This window comes from Neomonachus schauinslandi, chromosome 9 (genome assembly GCF_002201575.2).
Source record: "Neomonachus schauinslandi chromosome 9, ASM220157v2, whole genome shotgun sequence".
NCBI classification, from domain to species: Eukaryota; Metazoa; Chordata; class Mammalia; order Carnivora; family Phocidae; genus Neomonachus; species Neomonachus schauinslandi.
This window is the reverse complement of record NC_058411.1, coordinates 35,693,869-35,720,288: the sequence shown is the minus strand read 5'-3', so window position 1 is coordinate 35,720,288 and position 26,420 is coordinate 35,693,869. Positions and strand designations below refer to the sequence as shown.

The window sequence follows — 26,420 nt, the reverse complement described above, 5'->3', positions numbered from 1 at the left end:
GCAACCTTATTAGAAATAAGACTGGTAATTTTATCTCCCCTCACAAATTAATGAAGGTGATGCCCCCCCCAAAGCTTTTAAGGGCCTTTTGTCTTCACATTCTCTCTCCAAAGACAGACCCCCAACCAAAGTGTTTTTCACGTGCAACCTGACATAGGAAAAAATGGTCACTCCGCTCTGGGACCACCCATGCAGCTTTGTGTTTATACCAGCTGAGTGAGTCTTTCCCATAACAGTCTTTCCCATAACATTCATTAGGGAGTAATGAAAATAAGATACTCTTAATAATTTGGCATTTATTTCCTTGACCTCATTGTTACTGTAAACTATAAGTGAACCTAGTTCAATCAGCAAGGGCGCCAGGTTAAGTGCTATGAGAGTTTACAGACAGGGAGTAAGATGAGTCAATTACATTAATGGGAGCAGCTGTAAAGCCAAGTGGTTTGAGAGCTCAGAGCTCGTCTTCCTGGAGTGGGGGTGGGGATTAGGAAGAGCCTTACAGAAGAGGGGTGTTACCAGATGGTCCTGAGTGAGAGGTTGGGATCCTTGAACATTACTGGTGGCAGAGACAGACATTTGTTGTGAGCAAAAAGGTACAGAGATGGGGCGCCTGGGTGGCTCAGTTGGTTGAGTGTCTGCCTTCAGCTCAGGTCATGATCCCAGAGTCCTGGGATCCGACCCCTGCCCCTCCCCCTGCTCATGCTCTCATGTTCTCTCTTAAATAAATAAGTAAAATCTTTTTTAAAAAAGGTACAGAGATAGAGCAGCATGGAAGTCTTTCAGGAAATGACAAGAAGCTCCATTGGTTCAAATATAGGAGATGAAGCTAGAGAGGTAGATTTAAGCTAAAGCTTAAAAGACCTTCAATCTCAACTGAAGACTTGGCCTCTTAAATAAAGTCTGAGTCATTCATGGTTCTTTAGCAGTCGAAGGCCTGCTGAAGACAAATATTAGGGTGATTTGGCTGGCAGCGTAGGCTGGGCTGAATTCGACTTCTCTTTGTGCCAGTGGAAAAAAAAAAAAAAAATCTATATAAATCCATGGCAGTAACCCAAATAAGGATTAAGAGCGCAGGTTTTGAGCATGTCCTGACTTCTCACTTACTTATGGTAGAAACTTGAGTAGTATCTAACCTTTCTAAGCCTCAGTTTCCAAATCTGCAAAAAGTGTCTAACAGCGCTGCTTACGTCAGAGGCTGCTGTGAGGCTGGCTGGCGCATGTCTCGCGTGTGGCCCAGGACCAGCGTGTGGAAGCCAGCATTTACTGAGTGGCTATTATCACTGTTTTTCCCTAGTAAGACTCAAAGACAAAGTTCCATGTTTGTTAAATGGGAGAGGATTTCCTCAGTTGTTTCTAATACTGAGCGGTCTTTCCTCCATGAGACCAGTGTCTTGAACTATCTTATTTCCAGTGCTTAGAACAGTGCCTCGGATATCTGTTGAAATGAACATTCCAGTGCATAAGAATGTGATCATTTCTGTTGGGTAAATTGTGTCTAGTATGTCTTTGTTGACATTGTCTTTACGTCCTAAATCGTCTTGGGCACCTGGCACTGATCGAGGGTGTGATGACATCAGACCTGTTTATGGATCATTCAGGAACAGGGTCTAGATTATGCTTCCTGAAGACTAGAGTGACAGCCTCTTTTTAATCATTCATGCTTTGGTTCTATAACTTTGGCGTTTAATAGGCTCTTTCCTTTCCTCCCTTCTCTCTGGCTGCCTGTCTTCAGCCAATTCCTTGGTGGGAAAGAGATAAAACAGCAAGTGAAATTTCATTAGTCTTCTTGGAAGGAGCAATTAGCAAAGTAAGGAGTTGAAATAATAACAAATGTATTGGCTACCAGCTGTATTCTTGACTGTGTGCTTAAAAAATATGAACTTAATCTTCTTTATAATTCTGAAAGGTAGATACCATTATCCCATTTTATAGATACGGAAACTGAGACACTGAAGATAAGTAACTTGCCCGTAGTTACATAGCCAGCATGTGAGGCCACCAGGATTTCAACCCATAGTTGTGTTGCTTCCCTGCTACCCCAGACTCTTCTGGTTTGTAATGAGGAGAGCAAATGAGAGTCTAATCCCTTCAAAACTGAAGGACTGGGAACAGAGTAACTTATCTTAAAGCAAAGACCGGGTGAGTCAGATGGCTGAGAGCCTAAGAAACTCCGAGTTGAGTTTCCCCTTCAGGTGAATTTGTGGATTGAGGCAGCAAGCTGGGACGTGCCATAAATCAGCCTCATATAGAATTAGCTCCTTGTCTCATCTCTGACACTTGATTTCCTGCTGGGCCCTACACAAAGGCATCATCACTGGGGAAGGGGGTTAGGGGCCCAGGCTGCAGAATTTAGATTTGAGCAGTGCCAAGCAGAACCTATAGTCCTGCAGGATGCACAGGCTATTAGCCCACAAAATTCTGGACACCATTTAACCTTTTTCTCTCTTGCTCCCAGTATTCTGCTGCTTCACTCCTATAGCAGGGGCAACATTTCACAAGTAAGATTTGGAGGGAGACCCTACATAAGTACCCAGCCTCATGACTTCAGGATTTTAGCTACAAACATTTAGAATGGTGTTTAAAAGTCTATGATCTCGGGCGCCTGGGTGGCTCAGTTGGTTGAGCGACTGCCTTCGGCTCAGGTCATGATCCTGGAGTCCCTGGATCGAGTCCCGCATCGGGCTCCCTGCTCGGCAGGGAGTCTGCTTCTCCCTCTGACCCTCTCCCCTCTCATGTGCTCTCTCTCATTCTCTCTCTCTCTCAAATAAATAAATAAAATCTTTAAAAAAAAAACTATGATCTCAGTAAGTCAGGTTTAATTCACTGGAAAAAAAAAAAAATTTTAAGGCCTGTTGTTTTGGGTATGTTCTCAGCAAAATAGAGGTAAATTTCAAAAGACTTGATAAAACCATTTCAAGTAGTAGGCTTCCTTATGGGATGGCTAGGGGAGGAAATTGGTGGTGTTTTGGAAGTTAGGTTCCTTGTATAAATCCTTTCATTCTTGCAACAATCCTGCAAGGTCCGTATCCTCTATTTTACCGAGAGGCACACTGTGGGTCAGAGAGGGTAAATAACTGACCCCAGGGCAGAGGCGATTCTGCACAGGGTGGGGATGAAACCAGGGTCTGTCTGTCGTGCCGCACCATGCATCAAAAGAGCATTGGGCTCCTTTGAGACCTGGCCTTTTAGAGGTAGTTTATTAGAATTTTTCTAAAATGTAATCTCCGTGTGGAATTTATTGTCTACTCCAGAGCAATGGTTCTCAAACTTCAACATGTATCAGAATCCCTAGAGGGCTCAGGAAAACCTGGGGTGCTGGACCCCACCCTCAGAGCTTCTGATTCTGTAGGTCTGGGTGCGGCCAAGAATGAGCATTTCTCACAAGTGCCCAGGTATTGCCAGCGGTGCTGGTCAGGGGAACAGAGTAGAGCGAGCAGCAGGGCCAAGTGACACGGTGCTGCACCAAAAGTCAGAGCCCCTGGACCTGCCACCTACTATGAACAAGCCTTGTGACCTCTGTGAGCCCCGATCTCCTTGTTGATAAACTATGCACCAGAGCCTGGCAGAGAAAGCAGCAGGACAGCGATGGGTCTGCCCATCCACATCCACTGTTAGCCTCTGGTGCAGTTCAGTGTGGTTATATGGTAATAGAGGAGGAGAAAGCAAGCTCAGACCCAAACCACTGTTCTTTCTCTCCTGGTAAAGTGTTCTTCAGCTTGTATAAAATCGTTAAAGCAGAGAACCTGAGGGCTACATCTCCTGAAATAACCAACTAATCAAAGAAGGGAGCAGGGGAGCCTAAGTCAGTCTTAATGCTGATTCCTCACATAGGCCCTGGTGTAGACATCAGAATTCACAGAACTGGCTCTCCCATCAGAATTTGCTGCAGGAGCTTTTAGCAATCCTTGTGGGCCCTGGAGCAGCTTCTTACACTTGTAACATCTAAACTCTTTTTTTTTTTTTTTTTTAAAGATTTTATTTATTTATTTGACAGAGACAGACTGCGAGAGCGGAGCGGGAATACAGGCAGGAGGAGTGGGAGAAGGAGAAGCAGGCTTCCCGTGGAGCAGAGAGCCCGATGTGGGGCTCCATCCCAGGACCCTGGGACCATGACCTGAGCCGAAGGCAGACGCCCAACGACTGAGCCACCCAGGCACCCCTCTAACATCTAAACTCTTATAAAACATGCTATTCATGGGCACCTGGGTGGCTCAGTTGGTTAAGTGGCTGCCTTCGGCTCAGGTCATGGTCCCAGGGTCCTGGGATCGAGCCCCGCGTCGGGCTCCCTGCCCGGCGGGGAGCCCGCTTCTCCATTCCACCGCCTGCCACTCTCCCTGCTTGTGTGTGCTCTCTCTCTGTCAAGTAAATAAATAATTTTAAAAAAAACCATGCTATTCATTTAATCAAGGCCATTTGTTTTTTTGAGGGGGTTATTTGTTTTTTTGGAGGGTTTTTTTGTTTGTTTTTAAGATTTTATTTATTTTGGGGGCGCCTGGGTGGCTCAGTTGGTTAAGCGACTGCCTTCGGCTCAGGTCATGATCCTGGAGTCCCTGGATCGAGTCCCGCATCGGGCTCCCTGCTCAGCAGGGAGTCTGCTTCTCCCTCTGACCCTCCCCCCTCTCATGTGCTCTCTCTCTCGTTCTCTCTGTCTCAAATAAATTAAAAAAAAAAATCTTTAAAAAAAAAAAAAGATTTTATTTATTTTTAGAGAGTGTATGAGTTGGGGGAGGAACAGGGCGAGAGGGATAAGCAGACTCTGCACTGAGTGCAGAGCCCGACTCAGGGCTGGATCCCACGACCCTGAGATCATGACCTGAGCCAAAACCAAGAGTTGGACGCCCAACCAACTGGGCCTTCCAGGCCCCCAGAAAGGCCATTTGAAACACTATATATTTTTTGGTGAATGGTGTGATTATTCTAGAACTCAATCTGATTTGATGACAAGAAAATTATGTACTAACTATGCTTATTTGACATACTAAATGAAGATTTAACTTTTTTTTAATTGTAGCTATTAAGGGCACCAGGCTTGGCTCATTAGGTAGAGCATGCAACTCTTGATTTCGGGGTTGTAAGTTCAAGCCCCACATTGGGTGCAGAGATTCCTTAAAATCCTTTAAGGGGTGCCTGGGTGGTTTAGTCGCTTGAGCGGCTGACTCTTGATTTTGGCTCAGGTCATGATCTCAGGGTTGTGGGATCAAGCCCCACGTTGCCGGGCTCTGCGTTCAATGTGGAGTCTGCTGGTCCTTCTCCCTTTGCTCCTTTCCCTGCTCATGTTTGTGTGCTCTCTCTCTCTCAACTAAATAAAATCTTGTTTAAAAAAAGCTTTTTTTAAAGATTGATTTATTTATTTATTTGACAGAGAGAGGAGCACAAGTAGGCAGAGCGGCAGGCAGAGGGAGAGGGAGAAGCAGGCTCTCCACTGATCAGGGAGCCCGACGTGGGGCTTGCTCCCAGGACCCCAGGATCATGACCCGAGCCGAAGGCAGCCGCTTAACCGAGTGAGCCACCCAGGCACCCCTAAAAAAAAGTCTTTTTAAAAAATTTGTTTAAAATTATTAAAGCTATTAGCTATTCCTTCCTCATGTTTTCTTAGATAATATCTTTGAAAACGGACCCAGCTTAATGTGAATGCAGGAGAGACCACTAAAGAAGTTTTCAGAACTACCAGCATGTGCGATCCTCTGTTTTGGAGGCAGCTAGGCAACCTATTAGTGGGAACACTTTTGGCACAGGATGTTGGATGAGGGACAAAAGATGCCAAGTTGACTTGCTTCAGCCAACACAGACCAAACCTCTGAGAAAAGGGTCCTGCCCCCATGCCTCCCCAGTATCCTGCCCTCAGTGGGACTCATGCCAGAAGAAGACTCAATCTGACACGTCTCATCTGTGTCTACTTTGATTTCAGAAACTCCCTGTGTAGACTAGATAGTTGAACTCCCTAAAAATCCATCTACTTTTGTTTCTCAGGACCCCTTCCCCATTTCATTATTCAAAGCCTTTGCTTTGTCCTATGTAGCAGGAGCCCTGTGGCCACAAGTCAGTCTGTGTCTTTGGTAAGTCACTCTGGCTGGTTGTGGAGCCTCCTCAGAGACATGGGGCCAAGGGGAGTGGAGGCTCTTTTTAAAGACTCCTTCTAGCAGTATGTGTGAATGATCTGGTCAGAGCTGTCAGTGCCTAAAACAGATGGGACAGCTAAGTGGAAAGACATACCCCAGAATGTTTACAGCGGGTATCTTTTGGTGTTGGCATCATCAACGATTGTAATTTTCTTTTTGCTTATCTGTATTTTCTGATGTTCATTACAGAAAAAGGAGCATGGTTTTGTTTTGGTTTTTTCCTTAAAAAAATGTCATCAATGTTTTTACCTTTCGCCTTCATTTCTCTTGATGGTAGAGACGTGGGCACCATTAGGTCAATGTTTGAAGGAGGGACTTATTCAGACATCTCCCATATGATTCTATGTAGACTAGATCGTTGTCTTACTGCCAGAAGGATCAAGTCCATGAAAAGAAACTTTTTAACCAAGCATAATTTTCACATTTCACCTACCAATGTGAAAAGCCCACCTGTTGTATAATAGTAGCAATTAAACTGTTGTCATTTAAGCTCAGCAGTTATTACCATGGCAACTCTGTGTTGGGATTGTTTTTCTATCCTTTACAGAATGGGCAGGGAGATGTGTGCCTTTTTAAATTGATAAAGTTTTTCATTGCTCTTTTTTTATCTGTATTTTCTCAAGGTTAGTTTGGGAGACCAAACAATGCTGCTAGTCATAGACTTGACTTGCTGTGGCCTGATCCAGTAGGACTGGAAGGATTTAGAGATTTTAGCGCGGGAAGAGCCTGATGTGGGATCGGCCTCCCCACTTCCATTTTCCTTCCGATCAGCCTGCTCATTGCACCTCTGGAGCATGGGGCCGCTGCTCCTGAACCCTGCAGAAATGCTTTTCTGAGGGTTGGGGAGTTTCCTCGAGGAGACCGCAGCCCCACCAGTGCATTCGGGGGACAGCTGGCATCCAGCAGCATCAGCAGGTCCAGTGTACTAGGCTTTGGGGCCCATATTTAGCAGGACTCAGGGACAGCTTAAGCGTGTGGGCACAAGTTAGATGTTGCATTTGGAGAGAGCTGTTTCCAAATCTGCACTCCCTAATTTCACTGGTCCAGAACGTGCTCTCTCTCTTTCAAGGTGAGGATGTAATAATTACTAAATGTTGGGCTTTAGGGACCCGTGAGAAATGATTGATATTGTTGAGTCTTAAAATAAGGCTGAGTGTGAGCCTAAAAGGGACTGGACACAAACCAAGGGTGCTCTGGTAAACAGCCACTTGGCCTCCCTTAGAGAAACCAAGGTTAGGGATATGGAGAAATTTTCAGAGACCTTATGGTAAACCTGGGAGGAGTTAACAAGGAAAATTGCAAAAATTCTTCCCCTGCCAAGTCTTGAACGCCATTAGTACTATAAGATAGAATTTTTTGCAAAAAGCAGAGGAATGGACTCAGTGAACTCTCTGCCTTACCTAAACCAGGGTGCACAGGGTGAAAAAGGGCAGAAACCCCAGGGACCCCCCCCCCCCCAACCCCACCCCCAGAAATTTCTTCAGGAAGACCTGAGGAAGGCATTCCTGTTGGACTCAAGGGCTTCCAATTTTGCCATTTTTTTTCAAACCTGAAACAGAAATTTGATTTGAAGAGGACAGAAATCCTCTTTTCTGTGCCCCAAATCTAAATGTTTCTTCCCTCCGTTTACAGCACTTCATAAATAACCCATAACCAAGATAACACTGTGACTTTCTTCCCAGCATTGCAATCCTGTAGCGTCAGAACAAAGACTGTGTGTGTGTGAGTGTGTGTGTGAGTGTGTGTGTGTGTGTACGTGTGTGCGCGCGCGCGCGCGCGCTCGAGAGAGGAAGGAGTGGAGATATTTGTTTATTGGAAGGGAGAAAACGGAGATTAAAACATGCAGTGAGCGGAGAGGCCGGTCAGTCCCTTCCCAGGGGCGCTGCTTTGTGGCCGCGAGCCTGTGGGAGGGCGGCCGCCGGGGAGGATGCTGAGCCGGGGGATGGAGCCGCCCGCCGCCGCCGCCGCCGCCGCCGGGGGAGGGGCCGCCTTGGCCCGGGAGGTGGAGGTGCAGCCGGGAACTTGGAGCTTCCGCTAACCAGGAGGAATGGTTTTTTCTCATCAACAGTAAGTGCCATTTCAGCCATCAGCTCAGCATATGGCCGAGGGGCGGCTGCCGCGTCTGTGTGTCTCGCTCTCTCACTCCCTCGTGTTGGTTACAATAGGAGTGACTGACGAGATGGTGGCTGTGTGTGCTCAGCCATCAGGGGGATGGTTGCTCTCCCGGTGTCCGCTCGCCTGTGGTGTCTGCAGTCAGCCTTTGACAAGCCGGGGAGAGGGGTGATGCTGCTGCGTGGAAAATGGAAGTCCTCTGGCGACATAAATGCTTCAAAGAGGCGATTAGCTCAAATGTCTTGTAATGTCCATGCCCCCCACATCAGGGCTTCAAGATCTTGGAGCAATTGATTATCTTACTATAAAGCTGTTTAGTCATTTAAAAAGATGCAATTGTACAGAATCTGTACGGTGTTTTTAGCAACTTCAGCTGCCCCACAGGTTTGCGTGTCTGTTTGTTTCAGCATAAATTCAGATACTTCCACCATCTCTGTTGTCCTTAGTATTTTTTTGTTATGCTGTCCACATTGGCATGGGATTTTTTAAAATTTATGATGATCTGAGGTCTTCGTAGTTTAACCGTAGACCCTTTAGCATGTAGAGAATAGGAGTGAAATGTAAATTATTCCATAGAAATGAATTTGATATTAAAAGTCTCCATCACACATTGGAAGACTTAGGTCTGATACGTAGAGTGATATTAACAGGACTTGATTTTGTTTGTTTTGGAGGGAGAGCGGGGTTCATAAGTATTCTATTCTGATCTATCGCTATTAAAATAAAACTTTATTCACCTTGATTATTTTCTGCATTTCTACCCATAATCCCTGCAAAAGATCTTCTAATTTGTAGCTACTCTTAGCAAAAATTCTTCTTTTGTTTGGTTTCATATAAAAATGCTTTAGTTCTATCCAGGTCTTCCACTAATCCACACAGGTGAAAAACTTCCCCGTTGCACCTAAAAATGTTGTTTTTCCAATCCTCAGAATTAGAATTCAACTCAGGAAATGACACTTATTTTTTCCTGGAGAACTATGACTTACTGAAATATATGTGTGAGCAATGTTGTTGAGTGCACTGGGGTAAAAAAATGGGCAAGTGCGGAGATAGGGAGCTCCGTAAACGAACGGTCTCCGGGTTTGATGTAATGCGGTATTGTGGTTGCTTCCCTGTACCAGCAGGCTGGATTCTAAAGGGCTTTCCTTGTGTCCCAACATTAACTCGAGACTTAGATTTTTCCAAGAGCGATATTAACGAGGCCTACCATGGAGGTCGGTTGCCTGGGTTGGCAAATGACACATCCTTCCTGGCCTGCGAAAGGTGATAGATTACAGTATCTGTACAGAAGAGAACAGTACAGTCTCCACCATACAGCTGATGGTTCCTAGAGCAAGTTGTAACATAATTATCCGAAAAAAAGGTTTTAAATCCCCATGCAGTTTTGGATATGATGCCTTCTGTCAGAGGTTGGGACCTAGAAGTAGGTTAGATCCTGATTAGATGAATCTTTTGTAGCTTTTTGGCAACCTCTTCTTTTCTTTTCCTCCTACCTTCCCTCCCTCTTTAGTGTGCCCTAAGAGTATGTGTGATTTGTGTGCTTGTTTTTCAGTATTTCACCTGCCCTGGAGGGAACCAAGGAATAGCAGCATGTAGGGCTTGTAAAGTGGCAGCACTTTGTTTGGTGGCAAACGGCTTGGCGGTGCTCTGACCTTTACCTCTTTCTTTTAATATATAACACAGCCATGTCTTTTATGAAAACAAATTTGAAGGTATGAGTGAACCTCATTTATTCTTTCAAAAGGTATTTATTGAACACCTCCTATATTGTATTATAACATTGAAATTCAGTCTAAATTAGATCATGAGCTCTGTGGGAATAAGACTGATACTTCAGTTATCTCTTGAATCCTTGGGACTCCGCACAGGATCCAAGATAAAGCACAGGGTGGTTAAATGCTTATCGAAAAGAATTATGGGTGGGCAAATGTGGGCCCCCGAAGGATAGCACTTGGTGGACGGGCTTCTGTGCCCACCAGTGTATCCCAGAAGCATGAGACTGGACTTCTGATCATGGTCCCTAACGGCAACAAGAACCATCCTGTGCCTGATACTAGCTAATGTGTGTGCAGGTTTATACGAGTTGCTGTGAGGAAAGGGCTTATGAACAGCAGCTCTGGACCAGAGCGCCAAGGTTGGAATCCTGCCTCTGCCATTTAATGATCAGTGACTGGGGCAGGTTATTTGATCCTTGCGCCACAATTACCTCACCTATCGAATGGGGATGCCAGCAGTACTGACCTCATAAGCATTGCTGGGAGGATTTAATGCGTTGCTAACAAATAAAACACCACGGGCCTGGCGCAGGTAGATGTCAGCAAGTTCTTTAGTTGTTCCATGTAGTCATAAAGTTTGTGAATTAGAAAGCATACCCAGTGTAGACGCTTAAAAAGAATGGAATAGCAATAGAAAATACAATATTCTATTCCCATACTCCATTGGCTTGTCTTAAGCACTCCATTTCAAACACCACTGGCCTGGAGTATCATAGTCCTGGGGAAGCCAAGTAAATTCTCCCCCCCTCCCCCGCCCCCGCCGCTCCATACTCCCCCCTCCCCCGCTTATTGCACACCTCATCCTGGGATGACCAGGATTCACCATCACTGCATCTCTGTGTTTGCACCCAGGTTCTTTTGTCTCTTGTTAGCTCCTGTCATTTAAAGTTACATTTCTGCCCCTTTCTTTTTAAAATAAAGAGTCTGGGATACTTAGGATGGAGTAGGGTCAGGTGCCCAGTAGAGGAGGAGGCAGGAGAGCTGTTCAGGGGCCACCGGGCCCAAGCCCCTCACCCCACCTCTCGGAAGCTCTTAGGGCTGGGCTGCTTCTCCAGCCAGAGCCTTCCCGAAGGGCAGCGCCTTGCACACTGCATGTAAGACTCCTTGTCCCATAGGGCTTGGGGTTCCCAGCTCCTCTGGCATTGTCTGGAGTGTCCTTTCTGGTCCCTCCAGGCAGTCAGGGTGACAAGATATTGGGGTGAGGAGGATGTACCGCTAAAGCCTCTAAAGTCACAGGAACGAAGGCAGGATCTAGGGTACAGCTGCATCCAGGCCTGGCCCCAGATTCTGTTACTTCCTTTTTAATAAATCATCTTGTGGCTCTGAAGGGAACTCCTTGTGGTGTTTGCAGTAAGACTGTAATTTGGAAAAACTTACCGCCATGAAAATCATCTCGATCATGGTTTTTGGGCATTGATCTCTGTCAGGCACTATGCCAAATACATTTCATATGTTAATATCTCATTCAACCTTCTCAGCCACACAGGGAGGGAAGGGATAACTAGTGTTGACACAGTTTTTCAGATCAGCTTAAACAGAGCCACGATTCGAACCCAGGCCCTGCCCACAAAGTCTGTGCTCTTTACCACCAGACTCCACGGCCTCCGCCCAGGCCTGCCCCACCTCATGGCAGAGTGGGGAATAAATATTTATGAAAGGACTTTGTAAGGTCCCGTGCCTTATAAATGAGCTGTTATTGTAGCATCATAGAATCCCAGTTGGCAGTAATAAGAGCTAGTATTATACTGAGTGCTTACTCTCCACCAAAGACTTTACACACATCCTTTTGTTTCGGTCTCATGACTACCTGCAAGGTGGATAATTTTGCAGATAACAAGGAAACTGGGAATCAGGAAAGTTAGGCTCCTTGCAGGGGTGCACAGCTCATGGATGGTACAATGGGACTTAGAGCCAGGTCTGTTCACTTCCAGAACTCTGGCCTTAACTTCACCCAGATATTACCCCATCTCCCTGAAGCTTAAGGGACCTCAGAAGCCTACTAGAGATGAGGGTGCTGAAGTAAAAGGATTTTCCCTAAATCCTAAAACTAGCTGGTAATAGAGCTGGAGCTAAAAGTCCCCAGGGTTGACTTGGTTGATGGTAGGAGGCAAAAAATAAAAAATAAGTAAAAATTAAAACACGCACAGATCTGTGGTCTACTTAAATAATAGCATGTCGTGGAAGTGGTCATACACATTCATTCTGCAACAAATGTCTGTCAGTACCTCCTGCCCACCAGGCAGAGTGGGGGTGCTGTGCATGCAGAGGCAGCAAGCCCCGTGCAGCCTGGCTAGCGTGGATGCTGTCGTGACGGGTGCACGGTGCATGAGGGATGCAGACACAACACAGGGCAGGAGGTCCCGGGTGCTGCGGCAGCACGTGGGCCAGGGGCCCCCAGTGTCTTTGGTGAGCAGTGGTGGACACTCCAGGAGAAGGGAAGGGGGGGGGCACTGAATGCTTGATAACCTGAAAAAGCGTGTTTAAACTGGTATGTTGAGGTAGGGTGAGGACCATGGAAGCATTTGAGTGTCAGTGGATCAGACTTACCATCTAGAATGTGCCTTTTGGCCACAGAACCACAACTGGGTAGGGGCCGGGGGGGGGCAGGTGGGTGATTGGGAGCTGTTCACAGGCAGTCCAGGAAGAGATGATGGTAACAGGCAATGAGGCGCACTCTGGCGAGTTGGAGCCAGTGCCTCAGTTTCTCTTTCTAGTGCTGCAGGATGGAGTTCTGACAGCACCTTGTTACATGAGTATTGATAGGTAGGAACTTTGCATTGTAGCTATTGTTCCAAATCTCTGGGATTCACTAAGCGTCCCACAGATCAGGGTGCCTAGGTGGCTCAGTCGTTTAGGCATCCAATTCTTGGTTTCCACTCAGGTTATGATCTCATGGGTCGTGGGATCGAGCCCTGTGTTGGGCTCCATGCTCAGCGGGGAGTCTGCTTGAAGATTGTCTCCCTCTGCCCCTCCCCGCACTAGCATTCTCACTCGCTTTCTCTCTCCCTCAAATAATTAATTTTTTAAAAAATCCCACAGATCACCAGAACAAGCCCTCACTCACTTTAGGACTTCCATGAAGGCAGTTTATAGAAGTTTTTTTTTTTTTCCCCAAGATCTACATAAAGATTATTTTCCTAGCAGCTGTGTCATTTCCCCCTGACAGTACGTTGATGTGCCAGTGAGCTCACCAAGTATACTGACGCAACATGTGTTAGTTCAGATCTGCTCCACACATATGTGTTAGTTCAAATCTGCTCCACACTGTGTAAGAGGCAGATGATTTAGGACTGCGCTTGCAGATTATCTTTGCCCTATTCCTCACCACACTCCCTGCTCCCCTTTTGGCTAATACAGCTGTCCCCTAATGGACTTGGTGTGTGTGTAAGGCTCCCTCAACCCCTTAGACTGGACATGGTGGGCTTTAGCTCATGTTCTGTGCTTGCTCAAGAAGAGAGTCCCATGAGAAGCATCATAGGCCAGATACCACCAAATGAGCCAAGCAGGTAGTATCTTTAAACCATCAGGGAAAATCCCTGTTTGCTGCAATCTCGGGTATACCCAAGAAAGAAACTGGATAGAAATCAAGTGTGGTTATCTTATTATTTTTAAAGATTTTATTTATTTATTTTAGAGCGCACGCATGCATGCGGGGTAAGGGACAAAGGCAGAGAATTTTTTTTTTTTCCTTAAGATTTTATTTATTTGACCGAGAGAGACACAGCGAGAGAGGGAACACAAGCAGGCGGAGTGGGAGAGGGAGAAGCAGGCTTCCCACCGAGCAGGGAGCCCGATGTGGGGCTCGATCCCGGGAGCCTGGGATCATGACCTGAGCCGAAGGCAGACGCTTAACGACTGAGCCACCCAGGAGGCCAAAGGCAGAGAATCTTAAGCAGACTCCACAGTGAGCGTGGAGCCTGACAAGGGGCTCAATCCCACAACCAAGACCTTGACCTGAGCTGAAACCAAGAGTTGGACACCCAACCGACTGAGCCACCCAGGCGCCGCAAGTGTGGTTATTTTAACCTCAAGAGAATGAAATGGCATCTCCTCTTTGCTCTGGAGCCCTAGAAAGATGTACTAGGTCTCAGGGCATCCCACTTTGGGAATGATAGGACTTCATATTTGTGTGGGTAGATTAACTCTTAGCCTATCTGAAAATCAACCAGACCAGCAATTTTGGTTTTTTGGGTTTTTTTTAAGATTTTATTTATTTATTTGACAGAGACAGCGAGAGAGGGAACACAAGCAGGGGGAGTGGGAGAGGGAGAAGCAGGCTTCCTGCTGAGCAGGGAGCCCGATGCGGGGCTCAATCCCAGGACCCCGGGATCATGACCTGAGCCGAAGGCAGACGCTTAACCGACTGAGCCACCCAGGCGCTCCTAGACCAGCAATTTTGTTAAGTGTCACATATTCTGTGAAAACTCTGTGATGTGAGAGCTGTTCTCTCTCTATATATAAAATCAATAACCAACATAAGTTGTTTTTTACGCCGTAACACCTTTGTTGGCACATTCTTGTCACCACTAAATGTTGGGCTTTGGCTTTTTTTTACCTCTTTTTTTCCTGCAAATATATTTAGGGTGAAGAAGCTGAAGGAGACCTTTGCTTTTATTCAGCAGTTAGACAAAAACATGAGCAACCTTCGTACCTGGTTGGCTCGAATCGAGTCAGAGCTTTCTAAGCCTGTCGTCTATGACGTCTGTGATGATCAAGAGATCCAGAAGAGGCTCGCCGAGCAGCAGGTGAGGACAGAAGGCTTTTGTAAGAGTATCGGTGTCTGTGATATCTGCCAACTCCAACCTTCCCCATATTAGCTGTGTCTTTTAGCATGTTCACATTTCATACTATTGGTTCGTTTTTTTTCCAGAGAAAACTGACCACCTGTCCACGTTCTTGTACGTGTGAGACCCTCTCTTGGCGTGCCTGTCTTCTGCCCCATTCACACATCTCTTTGTGAAATGCTTTGAATAATGTCTGAGATGTAGGTCTTAGTCTTAGTGGTAAATAAGGTGTTTTGCTTACGTATTTTTAAACTTGGAACTTTGTTTTAGAATATAGTTTTAGAAGGCAATGAATTGAAAGAAAAATAAATTTTCTAACCCAGGAAAGTTTTCATGGGACAATAGATCATCTGATAGAGCTTCCAACAAAAACAAAGGGGGGCTGTAAAAAGGAACATGCTTAGGCCAATAGCATAGGAAACCCCTCTTGCACTGCTCTGTGCATTTCTCCCATCGGTTGTGCACCCTCTGAGCCGACCCTGGAAGCTCCACAGCATGAAACCACTGAGTCCCACCAGTGTTATCATCACACTAATCTGGTGGGCGCTCATTGATGTCACAGACTTAGCAAATCCACTTTCCTGCCCTCCCATCAGCTCACAATCACAGGTTCCTTCTCATATGCAGTACCTGGAGCTTATCTTTATTTCTAAAATTAAGTTCATAGTAGCCTTTTGGTAGCTTTCCTTCACCTTCACGGTTTTTTCTTAGACCCAGGAGCAGATTCCACTTTGACTATATAAGCAATATGGTTGTCATGACGTTCTCAGATGCGTTATCTGTTTTCTTCACGTTATCTCCAAAGCCTTGGTGTTGGCTGTCTGTCAACACACAGGAAGATTCACCCACATGTAACAGCTGCTCTTAGAGAAAGAATTGGGGGCTGACCCTTTCTCACAGATTCAAGGGCAGAAGGTGATGATGAATTAATGACAAATTCCCTTGAGTTCAAGTCGATCCTTTTAATGGCAATGAGTGACCTCCCCTGCTACCATAAAATAGAGCCAAGTATTTGATATTCCTCTTGACTTAGATCTTTATTCAGTCTATTGCTATTACTGTTTGTAAACAATGCCTATTCTCTGACTTTCAAATTAGTATGATTTAGCAATGCTAAAGTAAAAATACTGGTATTGGCACTTAGCCGCAGAAATTTAAGTATGCCCTTTCTGTTGAGGTCATCACAATTCTGTCTTTGTTTTGTGGAAAAATGAATACTGATGTAAGTACCATGTTAATGGACATTGCAGAGATTTTAATGCCCTTCTCGGTGAAGTCAAAGCCACTGGACATTATCAGCTTTATTTGCAAGTTTGATCCACTAAGAAGAATTTCTTGAATAGTCTCTTTACAGACAGGCCTTAAAAATAACAATTTACCCTGACTGGTGAGCTTTTTCAGGTAAATAGTACAGAAACTGAGTATATTTTTCCTCTTAAAGAAAGACTGGCTGAATTTGGCAGGGGCCAGTAACGTGTATTAACGTTTTATAAATCTAAGGTGTGCCAGAACATCATTAAATTGCAGGGCATGTATTCCCCCAAAGGCTTCAGTTTGGTGGCGCTGCCATCCTCCTGGCCTTGTTTGGTCCTGTTTTGAAATGGTCCATAATTTCACCTCTGGTTGATTTGAAGCTTCCCTCTTTATAGAACTCAGAATCACTATCCTGGAATTCTTACCTCATAGTAATCCACAGCAATTTAAGGAGTTGGTGTTCAGGACTACCATTACTGGTAAAGAAGTTAGACGTACGAGTTTTCTATGATTGTGTTAACAAATTACCGCAAATTTGGCAACTTCACCCAAATTTATCGTCTTACTGGAGTTCTGGAGGTCAGAAATCTGACCCCAGACTAAGATGAAGGTGTCAGGAGGGCTGCATTTCTTTCTGGCAGCCCTATTGGAGAATCTCTTTCTTCACCCTTTCTAGCTTCTGGAGGCTGCCCACATTGCTTGGCTCATGGCCCCTTCTTCCATCTGCAGAGCCAGCAACATTGCATCTGTCTGTGCTTTTCTGTCATGGCCCCTTCTCCCTCTGACTGACTCTTCTACCTCCCTCTGCCACTTTTAAGGACCCTTGGGATCACGCTGAGCCCACCTGAATAATCCAGGATGTTAAGATCAGCTGATAGGCTACATGCCAACAGAGAATCAAGGTTGCCAAACATATTCACAGGTTCTGGGGACAAGGATATGAACATCTTTGGGTGGCCAATATTCTGCCTACCACAGATGTCCTGAGGAAACTTTCAGTATTTTTGTTTAAAAAAAAATTCTTTTTTAATACCCAGACCAGACCTTAAAGCCTTCACCAAAACCACAAAAAACAGAAATGTGTCACACACAAAAATTATGCACGAGCCATTAAAAAACAAAAAACAAAAAGACACCTTACTTGTGTTTCTATCACTAAATAAGTTTCATGATTATTTACAGAAATAAGACTTAAAAACTTGGGATCACCTAGTAGAGCCTTCTGCAAAATCCCTCAGGCCCCAAAAGTGATTAGGAGCTGTGCTTCTCAGATCCTCATCCTAATGTTCTTGGTAGCACCCTAGGGAAGAAGTCAAACTTAATCCTAACACCCTAGTCAAAGTTAATCCGAGTCCTTTTTGTTTCTCTTATGTAGAACTCCTTGGGTAATAAGGGTTATATTGTTATTTTTGTGAAATCTATCATCTTCAAAATGCAAAAAGGAAGTGGTAGCAACCTTTGTAACACTTTTAAACCATGAACCACTTGCATTAAGACTTCCTGTTCTTTTTCTCCTGTTTTCTTTGGCTTCCTGGTTCCCTGTGGGTGCCATATGGTGAGGTTGGGAGAGAATGCTGTTAGTTACCCCCCATTCTGTAATTACAAATAACCCCCTTCCCAGCAGGTGCGCTCAGCTTCATGCCAACCTCCTCATAAACCACTCTGCTCCCCAGGCTTGCCAGCCCAAGCCCCTCCCCCAGAGTCAATCTGGAGCCACCACCTCACCCACCTCAGGTGATTTTTCTGCCCACCCACCCCCTCCCCCTCCCCCTCAGCCCAGCTTGGCTTTCTTCTTTTCCCCCTTTATCTTGTTTTTTCTAGCTCCTTTTGTATTCTCCTCCTTCCTGGTTGCATTCTCCACCTCACCCTCTAGCTGTGGATCCTCCTCCTCCTCATTTGCCCCCCACCCCACCCCCAATGCCTACTCTTCCCAGTTTCAGAGCTCTTTGTCACCTACTCAGGAACAGAAACACAAAACACACGAGAGTCCGGAAGCCTGTTTCCAGAACCATGGCAAAAGTCTTTAACTTTTTTTATGTTTCTTAAGTCCCGTTCTTCAAATTGTACTTGAACAGTTCTTGAAATCTAATTATTGTGCATATTCCTGCCTCAGTGGGAACTAGTGGTGAGATAGTTTTCATAAAATGTCACTCATTTAGCACTTAAATGGTTTGCATTTTTAAATGTGGGTCACTACTTTGTATTTTACAAAGTAATCAGTACATGCTACAAAATCAGTGGGTCATTCTGCAGTGTTTGAAAAGTTTGTTTTGGAAATTTTGAAAATTTTTGAAATTTTTTTAACCAAAATGTTGATGGTCTTTTATAAACTATCATAGAGCTCATTTCTTGCTCCCATTAGCCCTGTGTATTAATCAGTACTCAATAGCCATTTTGTTCAATCTAAGCTGAACAAATAAGGTAGAGAAACTGCAATGAGTCCATTAAAATATGCAGCATTTACATTTATCCATAGACTAGACTTTCTCAGTACTTTTCAACCAGATCCTACCCAGCCCTACCAGGTGAGGTCAGGGATGGGTACCATTTTTCAGTTAAAATTGTCACTATTACTCATTTAGCACCAATGTTAGGATTCCTTATTTATTATTTTAATAAAGTCTAGAGACATTTATCAATGCCAGTAAATTTTAGGAAGGCTCATGATAATTCTGTGAGCCAACAAGAATTCTTAAAGCTTGAATTCTGTTTAAACCTAGTAATTACAAATCTGGTGCTTGCATGGACCCCAGGAGGACTTCCACCATTTGTCCTGGACTGCAGAGCTTAAAAAACATCACCGTGTTCATGTCTCTTCACAGGACGCATAGGGTGACAAACTAAAAAACACATTTTTTAAGTTTATTTATTTTTTAGTAATCTCTACACCCAATACAGGACTTGAGCTCATGGCCCGGAGACCAAGAGTCACATGCTCCTCCAACCCAGCCAACCAGGCACCCCTAGAAAACACATTTTCTTACCATAACTTTGTGCTTTTTTTTTTTTAATCTTTAAAGAAAAGAAAATATTAGTATTATCTGATAACAGTAATTTCCAAAATTATTAAATATTGAGGTGACCCGGCATGAGCTTTATGTTGCCTGTCTATAGAACGTGGCAGGCAGTTTATAAAATAATCTCTCCTGTAAACTGAATTTTGTTGAATCCAGGGAGCTTTAGTTAACGGTGGCGTATTTAGCTTTGTCTTTATTTATTCATGATGTAATTTGGATACTAAGATTAGTGGCATGCTCTGTTGTAACCTATCACAGAATTTAGATATCTGGAGAAGCCTAATTCCAGAATGCAAAACAAACAGGCTCCTCGTCTCTCCCTCCTCCAGCCCTCCCATGGTGTGCAGAAGAAATATTCTCCGGGTGATACCTGAAAATGCTGTGTTTATTGTTTTTTGTTTTTTTTAAGATTTTATTTATTTGACAGAGAGAGCAACAGCGAGAGAGGGAACACAAGCAGGCGGAGTGGGAGAGGGAGAAGCAGGCTTACCGCTGAGCAGGGAGCCCGATGCGGGGCTGGATCCCAGGACCCTGGGATCATGACCTGAGTCAAAGGCAGACGCTTAACGACTGAGCCACCCAGGCGCCCCAAACCTACAACACCCGGTATTCCCAGGCGGGCTCCCATCCAAGTACTAACCAGGCCCAACCCTGCTTAGCTTCCAGGATCAGACGAGATCGGGTTCGTTCAGGGTGGTATGGCCGTAGATGCTGTGTTTATTGTTAAACAAGTTTTTCATTTTTCCCCATAACCGTGCATTGTCTCCTCGTGAATGCTCCTTTTCCTGAATCTGGGAGCAGCACTGTCACCGTCACAGGACAAGACTCTAGAGAGACACTGCCCCCTCCGTTGGACCCCATATGTTGGGGAAGTGGGGTCTCTACTCCCAAACTCTTCCCTGGGGCCTATGGAGCCCGAGGATGGGCATGATTTGGGGTGTGTGTGAAGATGGCACAAAGGTCTCAGTAGATTTAAGAATTCTGGGACCCAAAAAAGGTTAAGAGTTCTGCTCAAGTTTTAGGTCCTGCTGAAGAGACTCCCAAGGAAGACTTCCCCGGGGCCATGTCTCAATGGGGGGCCCTTGCATTCAGGTGGTATGGGGTGGATCCCGTGCCTCCCCAGAGTCAGCGGGGGAGTGGGCTCTCAGGAGAGGCACTCCTGCTTTCCCACCCCCTCTCATCAGTTCAACAAGTAAATCCCAGGTGTTGTCAGTGTTCAGGCTCTGTGCTACAGCACAAGGGTTGCTCAGATGAGAGAGACACGGTCCTTGTTGCTGATCGAGAGGTGGACATGCACCTGGGCCGGAAGAAGGGTGGGGGGGAGTGGAGATCCTCTGATGCCAATCATACCACCAGCACCACCACCACCACCTTCTCAAGGTGCTCCTTACTCTGTTCCAACCGTAGGACCTGCAGCGAGACATCGAACAACACAGTGCAGGGGTGGAGTCTGTCTTTAACATCTGTGACGTCCTCCTGCATGACTCCGATGCCTGCGCCAACGAGACGGAGTGTGACTCTCTGCAGCAGACCACCAGAAGCTTGGACAGACGCTGGAGGAACATCTGCGCCATGTCAATGGAACGGCGAATGAAGTAAGAACCGAGCTGCCCCTGAACGTTTGAAACATGGTCAGCCAAACTCCGTGCACCCTTCTCGTCTCAATAGCAGTAGCTGTGTTCTGTTCGCTTCACTTCCAAGGCGACTGGCAGAGAAGGCTCAGTAGGTGTGGCCATGCTCATGCAATGAGTTATTCAAGAAAAATATGATCGGGGTTACGGCTTTCCCCAGCAACCCTGTGTCTCGAGGTGTAACCATGGCTGGCCCTGGCTATGAAACAGCGGAGGGAAGCCCTGTCTCCTGCTGGTTAACCTCTGTGAGGCAGGAGCTTTGAGGGGGCAGTCCCAGGAGGACAGTGTCCTGACCAAGAAGGGGATGTGTCCGGTTATTTCCTAGAAGAAGGATATCAGGGTCTCTCCCCCCAAAATGGTGCCAGTGCCAGGGGTGTTGGGAATGGGACCAGGCAAGGGAGGAAAAAAGAAAGCTCATGGCTGAAACGGATGGCTTATATTGAGATGCTCTCCTCCTGTCAGAATTGAGGAGACGTGGCGCCTGTGGCAGAAATTTCTAGATGATTACTCCCGCTTTGAGGACTGGCTCAAGTCCGCCGAGAGGACAGCAGCCTACCCGAATTCCTCAGAGGTGTTGTACACAAATGCCAAAGAAGAGCTGAAGAGGTTTGAGGTAAAGCCCAAAGCCCCCTCCAGCCCGGTGCTCCTGATAAACAAGCCTCTCGGTGGCTGGCTTTCCCCACGCGCGGCCAGGGCCGCCCAGTCCACAGCCCGCCGGCAGCTGCTAAGACGGCTTTGCCAGACAGGACCGATCCGTGCCAAGCGGCATGCAGTGACTTGAGAGCCTGTTCTTTAGCATCAGCGCAGGGGGAAGGGGGCTCTCTGTGGCCATTTCAGCCTGGGGATTAAGGTCGAGAGCAGGGCAGCCGGGGCCAGGGAGGGGGCGTGCCAGCCTTGGCCCTGACGCGCCCGTCTGTGTGCCGCAGGCCTTCCAGCGGCAGATCCACGAGAGGCTCACGCAGCTGGAGCTCATCAACAAGCAGTACCGACGGCTGGCCCGGGAGAACCGCACCGACACGGCCAGCAGGCTGAAGCAGATGGTGCACGAGGGCAACCAGCGCTGGGACAACCTCCAGAAGCGGGTCACGGCCGTCCTGCGGAGACTCAGAGTAACCTTCTCTACGTCCCCCCCCCCTTGTTTGTAGGCTGTCAGGGAGAAGTGACGGGCAGTATCAGGCTTGTAGCAAAGCAGTGGGTAGATTTCAGTTCAGGCCTCAGGTATCTTAACATTCTTCCAACTGGCCTTGCCTGGGGTTTAAGCCAAAGCTGCCAGTATTCCTGTCTTTGGTTAAGAGGTTATTTACCTAAGAATAGGCTTCCGAGACAGGGCCCATTGATGTGATTTGTGGTACCAAGCACATCTTTTTCCAACCTCCATAAGCCCTAGAGGTTTGCACGTTGGCTCACAGACGGCCCGTGGGGTCTGGGCCGCTTCCATCACCAGGTCAGGCCCAGGGGCCTCTAGGCCCGGAAAGAGGCTCACCTTGCCCTTCTGCCCATTTTTGTGTGTCCCACTGGTTCTTGCACTATGAGAGATGTAGACAAAGCCCCCTCTGATTACCCCCCCTCCTGTTACCCCCCCGTCCCGTTGCACTCAGACTCGAGTGCATTGTGGAGCTTGGGGACAGCGATTACCCCCCGAATTTCAGAGCACATTGACCTAACCTCAAAGGCTGGGGTTGATTTTTGAATGTAGACGTTCACGTAAGATTTGCGTAATGCAGGAGACACGGTATGTAAACCTTTGTGAGTCTAGGTGTAAACTGACGGGACACGAATGGTTTGTGGCTGCAGGAAGTAATTTTAATCCCTGCTTCTGTTCTCAGGGCTCTTGAAGTTATTCTAAGATGAGGAGATTCTGGGCTTTTTTTTTTTTTTTAAACCCCTCAGGAAGAAATGGGTTAGCTTTTCAGACAATCCCCGTGCATTAATTTATCTCCTGCTGATTTGACTGTGACCAGTGTAAACCTTTATTTGGTACTGAATGCTGTGTTTGAGAATCCGCTGCCCATTTATGAGGTAGTAACCCAAGAGGCTTCCTTAATTGAAGGCGATAAATCTGGGTCTTCTTTCTCTGAGGGAACACGTTCAGGATTACTGAAATGGAGCATTAGACCAGGCTTAACCCTGAGATCAGTACTTTTCCATCTTGAAGCTACTATATCAAGCCAATAGCTTCCACAGAAGGCTTTCAAGGTAAAGGCAGGCAAGGTGCCTGGACGTTGAGGGGGTTCCTCAAAGGGCAAGTTGGGGAAAATAACTGACTTAGGGAATTATAGAATTTCAGATGCTAAAAGGACCTTCGACATCATAGTCAACATTCCCACACCCTAATTTGCCAGTGAAGACAGGAAGACTTAGAGAAGTTGGGAGGCTTGTTATCACACAGCCAGGACCAGAGCCCAGGCTCCTGACCCCACACTGGCCCCCTGATGCCCTGTGGACCTCTGGGGGTACCCTTTCCTCTTGGCCAAAAACAACCTGTCTACCTGGACTCTCTTGTGCCCTCAAAACAAACGAGATATTTTCCCCCCTTTCACAGCATTTCACCAACCAAAGGGAGGAATTCGAGGGGACCAGGGAGAGCATTCTGGTGTGGCTCACAGAGATGGACCTGCAGCTGACCAACGTGGAGCACTTCTCGGAGAGTGACGCCGACGACAAGATGCGCCAACTGAACGTAAGGCCTGCGTTGTCGGCCCCTCTCAGAAGAATGCACCTTTGCAGGGGAGAGCTGGCCAAGGACAAATGTCACCTGATACCCTGAGAGCAGATTCCAGCACTGAAAGCAGCCAGGCTGCACCCACCTGTGTCCTGCAGGGTTATCATGAGCAAGGATACTATACCTTACAGTCAAGGGGCCATTGGAACAAAGCTTGTTATTCTTTGTCATTTATAATCATCCACGGGGAGAACGCTCTTTAGGTTCCAAACAGAACTTCATAAGGTGCTCTTCACCCAGCTTTCGAGTCTGAGTGCAACGGGGCGGGGGGGTAACAGGAGGAGCATCTGTATCAAGAGTGGGGCCAAGAACAGATCTCACGTCCGCTTTCCCAGATATCTGTATTTCACTTTAATTTCACTATGATTTCCTCCTTGGCTTTTTTTTTTTTTTTAAGTTTTATTTATTTATTTAACAGAGAGATAGTGTAAGTAGGCAGAGCAGCAGGCAGAGGGAGAGGGAGAAGCAGGCCCTCCACTGAGCAGGGAACCCAATGTGGGGCTCGATCCCAGCACCCTGGGATCATGACTTGAGCTGAAGGCAGACGCTTAACTGACTGAGCCACCCAGGCGCCCCTTCCTCCTTGGCTTTTAAAAACAATTGAAAAATAGAAATGTGTCTTCCCTAATATAATGGCACCAATGAGATGATTATTGTGTCAGCAGAAGCAAATGCCCGTGGGTGGTTTATTCTGGGAAATTTTCTGTTTCCACGAAGCGTCAATAAGACAAGCTTTCTCCCTCACACCCAATAGTGGTAAATGTCCATCCCTGCCAAACTTTTAGAATTATTTTAATTGGAAAATTCCGTATCCAGAAGGGAGAGGGTGGGAAAAAATCACGTACAGTCATTTTACATTATTCGATCTTTATTGTCACCTTGTTAAAAATCAATAGAGCTCGAGTCCTGGGTGCAGGGACAAGGCATTCGGTGACATGGGGATGCTTTCTCTACAGCCCGGTTAAAAGAAGCAGACGCTGGGTCCTCGGGGAAACTTTCCTTCTTTGAAATCCTTTCTTTCTCCTCTCCTGAGTAGGGTTTCCAGCAGGAAATTACACTAAACACCAACAAGATCGATCAGCTCATTGTCTTTGGGGAGCAGCTGATTCAGAAGAGCGAGCCGCTGGACGCTGTGCTGATCGAGGACGAGCTAGAGGAGATGCACCGGTATTGCCAGGAAGTCTTCGGCCGGGTCTCCCGCTTCCACCGCAGGCTCACCTCCCATGCCCCGGTAAGGGCAGTGCCACCCTCGCTCGGGCGGCCTCCGCGCCACTCGCGCTTAACCTTTGACCCAATTTTTAAAGAACTGGGACACCTATGGAACGGTCAATTGTGATGTATTTTTTGGTAAAAGGGGGGGGAACCTATTAGTTTTATTTCGGCTGTTAGCACTATGGAGTCACACTTCCTTGGAGGCTCCCATTACCCCATGGAAGGAATGGCGCTTCTGAAAGTTCTTGCTCCTCTGACCTGCTTTCCACGTGTTCCTCAGGACAGGGCTTGCCCAACAGGTCCGGATCCCGAGGATACAGCGATACGTGTTCTGGTTTTGCTTACAGTAGTAACTTGGGAATGTGTTGGCCTGTTCCTCTTAGTGTCTGGGAACTTTTAGTAGTTGCGCCTTTCTGGTGCTTTGTTCTCACCTTTGAAGTGACAAAAACACGCGTTTTCCAAAGCAACTGTGAAGTTTCCCTTGACAGAGGGACCTTTTGGGAAGTTCGGGTAGCGTTCAGGCCATTATTCCATGTTCATTGCCTTCGTGCGCCAGGAGCTTTCATGATGACCATATTGACCGACACAACTGGCCGCTTCTTCCTTCTCTGTGTCCCCAGCTGGCTTACTTGATATATATTTCTTCATCAGACCTAGCCTTAAAAATTACGGTACAATTCCCTCATTTCTAAACATAGCAGTTTTTAGTCCTTTTTCTTAGACCGAGGCACTACAACATGGGGAGAATAAGGTTCTATATCCTGAACAATAAGATTGAGGATAAGAAAGAACCCCTTTAATGGCCTTTAAATTTTTTTTAACTTAAATGTTCTGATTGTTGGAGTAAACCTGCCACTAACCACCAATGAAACTTTGGCCACCATTTCTTATTTTCTAGCTAAAGCTGTTTGAATTAGATCACTAAATTTCACATTTTTCCGAGGAAAACTACAGCTTCTGAGGCCCACACTGGAGAGTCTAAATTAGAATAATCACAAACAAATCCTTGGGAACCCAATTCTTTTTTGAAAGCCGCCGCAGAAATGCCGATGGTGGCCATTCCCAGGCGCTGCTAGACAGACAGGCCCCCGGCCTCCTCACACCACAACAGCCTGTAATCTGGTTCATTCTGAAAACCGGACATCCCCACTTTAGGGCTTGGAAGAAGAAAAAGAGGCCTCGGAGAATGAAACGGACATGGAGGACCCCAGAGAGATCCAGGCCGACTCCTGGCGTAAAAGGAGAGAGAGCGAGGAGCCCTCGTGTCCTCAGTCCCTCTGTCATCTGGTGCCCCCGGCGCCGGGGCCCGAGCGGTCTGGCTGCGAGACCCCTGTCAGCGTGGACTCCATCCCTCTGGAGTGGGATCACACAGGGGACGTGGGGGGCTCCTCCTCTCACGAAGATGACGAGGAAGGCGCATACTACAGTGCACTGTCAGGTAACGGCCCCAGTCTCCAAAGCCCTTGACATCGACCCGCGTGGTTATGTTTTTTAGCACCTTAGCAACACGGCCAACTCTGGATGGCCCAGAGTCCAGCTCGTGGCTGACCCAGACCTCTGTGGCTTCTTGTGTTGTGTCCTGCCCACTTTGACTTACCTGAGAGTGGCTCACTCCTATCACAGGCGGAATGAAAGGGAAAAAGAGATGAAATTCACCTTGGGACATGAAGGCTATTCCCGGATGGCTCTGGCTGCTGGGGAGGCTCATCAGTGAACTTTTCCGTTGAGTTTTTCAGAGTATCGGTAGATCGTCTCCATTCTTTCTGTGGACTGCCCCACTCCCACTACTGCTTC

The 26,420-nt window shown here is 46.6% G+C and overlaps 1 protein-coding gene and 1 non-coding gene across 2 annotated transcripts in view; one reads left to right on the top strand and one right to left on the bottom strand.

Moving 5' to 3' along the window:
* The window catches only part of LOC110590731 (nesprin-2-like), a 255,228-nt gene that overhangs the window by 227,725 nt on the left and 1,083 nt on the right, over positions 1-26,420 (top strand). The window contains 7 exon segments of the mRNA XM_044918082.1: positions 14,589-14,751; positions 20,469-20,656; positions 21,155-21,305; positions 21,619-21,801; positions 23,235-23,372; positions 24,451-24,645; positions 25,782-26,064. Of these exon segments, the coding sequence (XP_044774017.1) occupies positions 14,589-14,751; positions 20,469-20,656; positions 21,155-21,305; positions 21,619-21,801; positions 23,235-23,372; positions 24,451-24,645; positions 25,782-26,064 (1,301 nt within the window).
* LOC123325722 lies at positions 19,653-19,771 on the bottom strand. The gene has a single exon (XR_006540595.1). It is a non-coding gene; the product is annotated as a 5S ribosomal RNA (ribosomal RNA).